At 34.1% G+C, this 6,866-nt stretch overlaps 1 protein-coding gene across 1 annotated transcript; it reads left to right on the top strand.

Moving 5' to 3' along the window:
- The first annotated feature begins 2,970 nt into the window (after window positions 1-2,970).
- On the top strand, window positions 2,971-3,505 carry LOC129761597 (probable serine/threonine-protein kinase dyrk1). Its single transcript, XM_055759333.1, has 2 exons — window positions 2,971-3,069; window positions 3,128-3,505. Exons 1-2 carry the CDS (start codon window positions 2,971-2,973, stop codon window positions 3,503-3,505), a joined length of 477 nt encoding a protein of 158 aa, XP_055615308.1.
- Window positions 3,506-6,866: the final 3,361 nt, after the last annotated feature.

The raw sequence follows: 6,866 nt of genomic DNA, 5'->3' as shown, positions 1-6,866 counted from the left end.
TGAGATTTCTATGCCAAATAACACGCCTTGAATGCATTCTGAGTGGCAAGCTCTAGAATACGCGTGATCACAGTACAAGTCGGAGGAAATTTCTTTGACGAAAAATTCCCCCGACCAGAACGGGAATCGAACCAGAACACCCGGCATGTTAGTTATGACGCTAACCACTCGGCCACGGGAGCACATATGTATGACCATTATATTTATCGAATGACTATACGAAAGTCAAACATTTATATTTTGCTATTGAACGTATGAATCTAACGACGAATATATCGGCGAATAGTAAATATATGGATCCGTTTAATCCAGTTACAAAAGGAACTGAAATCAAACAAGAATAGTCCGGTAATGATCTTATGCATTATATACAATAAATATTCCACGCCACTAACATTAATTTATACATTCCATTCAACAATATTCTAGAATATGAAAAAGGCACTTGTCCAAAAAAGTTACTCCTATACTCGCGTCGGTGTGTCAGACCGAAAGTGTTAAAAAAGTGACACACGTCCCCTTTGTACCAACACATGCGATACGCTAAACGGTGACGAACGACGAATAACGAAGCTAGAGAGAAACGCAAAGTCGTAGTGTTGATATTTTCTGAGAAATGAACGATTTATTGATTTCTCGGTCTGACAGACCAATGCGCGAGTATAGGAGAGTTACGAATATGTCCTTGAGGGGGTATTCTAGTGTAGAGGAACGAATTTCGAACGTTTTTCAAGATCCGAAAAAAATAAACGAAGAATATTTCTACTATCATTACAGGTACAAATTCGGTACCCCATTTTTGTTTTCTTGGACTTAGCTCTTGGTCAATGCTCGAAATTTATTCATATTACGTCAGCTTATGAAGGGATCTATTGCGGACATTTCCCCGCAACCCGATTTCAAAAATCTTGATTTGGCTCGGAGCTTTGAGCATAGAAGTGAAACAACTCAAATTCGAATTGGCACCCTATTTTTATTTTTTTATTTTTTCGAATTAAAAGAATCGTCCTGAAATCACTGGAAAATGTATTTTTTGACATTTTCATACAAAATAGAAGTGAAGTATACTATCTTACGTAAATTAACTCAACTTTGACGAAAAAGCATGCAATTTTACAAAACAATAATAATATAATAATAATGTTCACATCATTATCAATGTAAATCTGCGGCGAAAAAAAAACAATGTTGCCAGACCGGGTGGGTTTTTATCCCCAAATCGGGTGAAATTTAATTTTGCTGCATGGGCATGTAATACTTAGCATAGTGTATCATCAACGCTATGTTTACATTGGGGTGCCAAATTACCCGCATACCGAATTTTCACTTTGGAATGAAATCTATGAAATTTGTGATTAAAATCTCGATACACTTACTCGCATTCGTTGAAGAACATCAATTTCTCGATCCAAATCAGCTTTAGTATTTAAAATCAGCTCAATATTCGATTTTTGATGATTTTCAAAAGGCGCACATGAAAAATATTCAAGATTTCAAAAACAACAAAACTTGATTTTTTTTAAAAAACACAGATATTTTGGGTTTTTGGCATCTGACATTTGTTACTACATTACTAAAACACTTTTTTTTATTCACCACCAGACTGCGCTCATTACCGCCGGAGATCCGGATCCGGTCCGGTCCGTCTTACCCCCACTGTCCATCTTATCTGCGCCTCCCCTATTATATTCACTGGATTGTGAGTTTTATCAAAACTTAAAACACTATATGATTATTACACAATGTTCAAATTTTAATTTTAAGCGCATCGCAAATAAAGCTGTCAAAATCAGTGTCCAGCGATTACTTCCTCGTTTTGCAACAGTGTCAAAAACAGCAGCTTCAGCTAAAAATGTGTCCAAAGTAACTCTACGCAATGGTAATGAGTTGTCTGCTTTTCTATATAGGAATCGAACACGAATCCGCAGATGAACTAATTCTTATTAGAAATGGAACAGTGACATGATTGTTGCATAAAATCCGGCATATTTATAATACAAATAATCGAATTACCAAGGTGTGAGTTCATTGAATGATCGGGAAGAACCATCTGATGTATTTATTTATTTTTGCGCAATTTATTGATTCCGGGATTTCCATTAACCGCATTTAATGGTTTCATCGTATGCCCCGCGATTTTATTTTAGTCTCATAAATGTCCTTAATTAATGAAGGAAGGGGTATAAGAACTGCTAACTGCTACTTGCCTAATTATTTTCTTGCTTTTAGTACATTATCTGTTTCAGTATTATTATTATTTTTAATCACAAAGAAACCGTTTAACTTAAAAAGGTTTTTTTTTACTTATTTTATTTTCGATGAAACACACCCTGGATCAAATCACCTACAATAGAAAAGTTTCTTGCTCCCTAAAACCTTCCCATGCCAAATTTAGCTTCATTTGCTTGACTGGTTTTCGAGTTAAGCAAAATTTTGTGTTTCATTTGTATGGCATCCCCCCCCCCCCTTCGAGAGGGGTGAGGAGTGTCTGCTCACCATAGAAACGTTTCTTGCCCCTAATACCTTCAGATGCCAAATTTGTAGCATATCTATATATATATATATATATACTACGATGGAAACCCGAATCTCCTTAACCATTGGCTGAACAAAGCGAGGAGGATCAACCAAATTTTTTTTGCAACGGATTCGGATACTCAACAAAAACAGGGTCATTATTACACATTTCTGCTTGGACTAGAATCCAAAATTATTGGACCTGCACAGGAAGTGCTTGCAAAAAATAATTACGAAGCAAATTTCTCACTAATGGAGAAGTTACTTATTGAGGCGTTCGGTGAAAAAAAGAAAATTGAGCATTTATTGTATGAGATTATTACAGCGGAGCAACATGGAAAAAGTAATCACGAATTTTATGAATACATTACGACTCGACTAAACCAACTTATATCTTCTACAATTCTGAAATACGGCAATCAAAATGCAAAGCCATTAATTGAACAATACAAAATGCAAGCTGTATCGGCATATCTTCGTGGATTAAATGGCATAAATGGATTAATTATTACTGGGTATGACCCAAAGACACTTGAAGAAGCATATCATCATGTAATTACAATGGAAGCTAACACAAGATTGAAGGACGAAATTACGAACGTTCCACAAGTACCAGCAAGAAATTATCAAAGAAGATTATCCAACCAACCGATTAACAATTTTCAACAACAAAGACAAGATCAAAGATTTCAGTATCAACAACAAGGTACTTCATACCAACAACGACAACACCAACGAGATTTCCAACCGTTTCAAAGACAACAACACAGTTTTGAGCTATGAGAATTTCAACCATTTCAAAGACAACAACGAAGTTTTGAGCAACGAGAATTTCAACCATTTCAAAGACAACGAGGTTTTGAACAACGAGAATTTCAACCACGAGATTTACAACAATTACAACAACAACGAGAAGTCCAACCATTCCAACAACAGCAACATGAGAACCAACAGTTCCAGCACTAACTTCAGCGTGATCGAGAGCTAAGAAATAATCCGAGAGGGGAGCCGATGGAAATCGATCGTTCAATACGATCACGACATGTGAATTATGAAAACAGAAACCAGCTAATAAATAATATAGAAGAATGCGAGGAACACGGAAATGAGGCAAGTTCATGTCAACTATTTACCCTAAATAAAAAAGGCCTTCCATATTTGGAAATTCAAGGAAAAATAAAAACAAGAAAATTTCTAATTGATACAGGATCAAAATATAATTTTATCAAACCAGGAATTGTTGATAAAACATTTCTACTACGAAATAGATTTCATGTTGAATCCATAAATGGTGTAAATGTTATAAATGAATTTGCAAATTTAAATATTATACCTTCTGTTAACGAGAATCAAAAATATTATATACTTCCACTTTTAACTAAATTTGACGGGATTATAGGAATTCAAACCTTACAAAGAATTGGTGCAATTATTAACACCGTTAATAACACTATTATACTCCCCAAAACAAAATGATTCCTCAAATACGACGAAAATGACTCTGATGCAATACATATGATCCAAACTTCCCATTTAAATGAGGAAGAGAAGTATAAACTGCAAGAAGTAATTAGCGAAAATTTCAAATTATTTCAAGATAATAATGAACCTATGAAAACCATTCCAGCAAAAATTCGAACTAAGGACGATTTTCCTATCTATACGAGACCTTATAATCCACCACACAATATGAGAAACGAAGCTAAAGAACAAATTCAAGAACTATTAGACAAAGGAATCATTAGAAAATCTCAATCACCATATAATTCCCCGTTATGGATCGTTCCTAAGAAGATCGATACCAGTCAGATTCAAAAATATAGAATGGTCATCGACTATCGAAAGTTAAACGATAATACAATCGAATATAAATTTCCAATGCCAGATATAAATAGTATATTGTCTCAGTTGAAAGGACAAAAATATTTTACAGTTATTGATCTAAAAAATGGGTTTCATCAAATTAAACTAGATACAAGAGATATTGAAAAAACAGCATTTAGCACAGGAACTGAGAAATACGAATGTTTAAGATTGCCGTTCGGCTTGAAGAATGCGCCGGCGATCTTTCAACACGCAATCAACCAAATATTGGGCGAACATCTGAATAGAATATGCTTTGCATATATTGACGATATCATCATATATGGAAAAACATTGCAGGAACATATACAAAATATACGTAAAATATTCCAAACTTTGGTTGAGCACAAAGTTACTATTCAAATTGACAAATCTCAATTTTTACAGAAAGAAGTAAATTTCCTAGGACACATTATTTCTACTGACGGAATTAGACCGGACCCAAAGAAACTACAAGCATTAAATGAGTATCCCGAACCAAAGACAATGAAGGAACTCAGAGCATTTTTAGGATTTAGTGGATATTACAGAAAATTCATCCACAGATATGCACATATTTGCAAACCACTAACCAATTACTTGAAAGGTATTGACAACAGAAGAGATAATAACACAAGAATAGATCTCACCCATGAAGCTAGACAAGCTATCGAAACAATTAAAAACGCTATCTCTAACGACGCTACATTAGAATATCCAGACTATACGAAAGAATTCTTATTAACGACAGACGCGAGCAACATTGCTATAGGCGCTGTACTTTCACAAAAAACAGAGCAAGGCGAAAAGCCCATAACATTTATCAGTAGAACATTGAGCTCTAGTGAACAAAATTATTCCACAATAGAGAAGGAGTTATTAGCAATAAAATGGAGTTTGAAAAATTTAAGGAATTATATTTATGGTCAAAAAATAATTGTTTTCACTGACCATCAACCATTAACTTATACAATATCACAAAATAATGATAACAGTAAGTTAAGAAGATGGAAATCGACAATTGAAACATATAAGATAGAAATAAAATACAAACCAGGCAATACTAACAAAGTCGCAGATGCATTGAGTAGAGTTTCTGTTAATACAATGACTGCTCATAGCGCAGAAGACTCAGACGAATATTTTCTTCCAAGTTCTACTGCTCCTATTAATGTCAACAAATTACAAATCGTGTATATTGAGGGTGAAAAAGCTACGTATACAACACAAGATGGCAGAACACGCATCTATGTGAATTTTGAAGGAAAAACAGATAAACAAATACAGGAAGAATTTTTAATGATCATACAAGACAGAATAAAAACTGGAATCAAAGCACCTACGAGAATTATTGGATTATTACAAGAAACTTACAAGGAACATCTCTCTAATAGCAAAACAAAAATATACTACGCACCAATGGAAGTAAAAGAAATATTTGATGAAGAAGACCAATTGAAAAAAATTAAAGAAATTCACGATTACGCTCATCGCAATGCAAGAGAAAACGTTCAACAGGCACTCGAGCACTATTACTTCCCAAAAATGAGGACACTATTTGAAAAATATGTAAAAACATGTAAAATATGTGTACTACAAAAATATGATCGTAATCCAATACAGGAGAAACTTACAAATACACCAGTACCAATGAAAGGAACACATTTACATGCTGATTTAGTCTTCATTGACAACAACATTATAATGAATGTAATTGATAAATTGACAAAATATGTTACATTCAGATTTCTAAACACACGTAACACACAGGATGTTGAAGAAGCTTTCATAGAAATGTTAAATGAGTTTCCTCAAGCTGAACATATCATGACAGACAACGAATCATCATTCTTAACACAAAAAGTTCAACTTCTATTCAGAGAGCTTGGAATTAATCATACAACAACACCAGTGCATAGAAGTGAAACCAACGGCCAAATAGAGAGAGTCCACTCTACAGTAAGGGATATTCTACGCTGTACAAAGAAAGAAAATAAACCAAGTAAAATGGAAATTGCACAAGCTTATCGAAAATACAATCACACGATTCATAAAGTCACCGGACATAAACCGATCGAGTTATGGTTCAATAACATGACAGAAGAGGACTTAGAAAAACTACAAGAGCAGTACAAGAAAGTATTAGAAGAATATCCAAATTTAGATCAAGGACAAGAAATATGGGAAAAAAACAAACGATATAGACAAAAATAAACCCAGATACAGGATTAATTATGTAAAGGAAAATCACCCCTCATATATAGTTGATACGAATAACCGTAAAATCCATAAACGACTAATAAATTCAAAATCTTTTCAGTGAAACTCACGTGGATATTCCTAATAACCGCCATCCTAGGAATAGAAATAATCGACGTCAAGGATAAGGCGTATCTACTTTATGAAGAAAAGGAATGTATCGTCTCAAATGGTGAAGTTATTCTAATCCATCAAATCAACATTACACAAATAAAACATGTAATCGGGGAATACGAATGCGTAACAAT

Source organism: Toxorhynchites rutilus, chromosome 1 (assembly GCF_029784135.1).
Source record: "Toxorhynchites rutilus septentrionalis strain SRP chromosome 1, ASM2978413v1, whole genome shotgun sequence".
Lineage (NCBI taxonomy): Eukaryota > Metazoa > Arthropoda > Insecta > Diptera > Culicidae > Toxorhynchites > Toxorhynchites rutilus.
The sequence above is the reverse complement of the archived record's forward strand: the minus strand, read 5'-3'. Positions and strand labels throughout refer to the sequence as shown.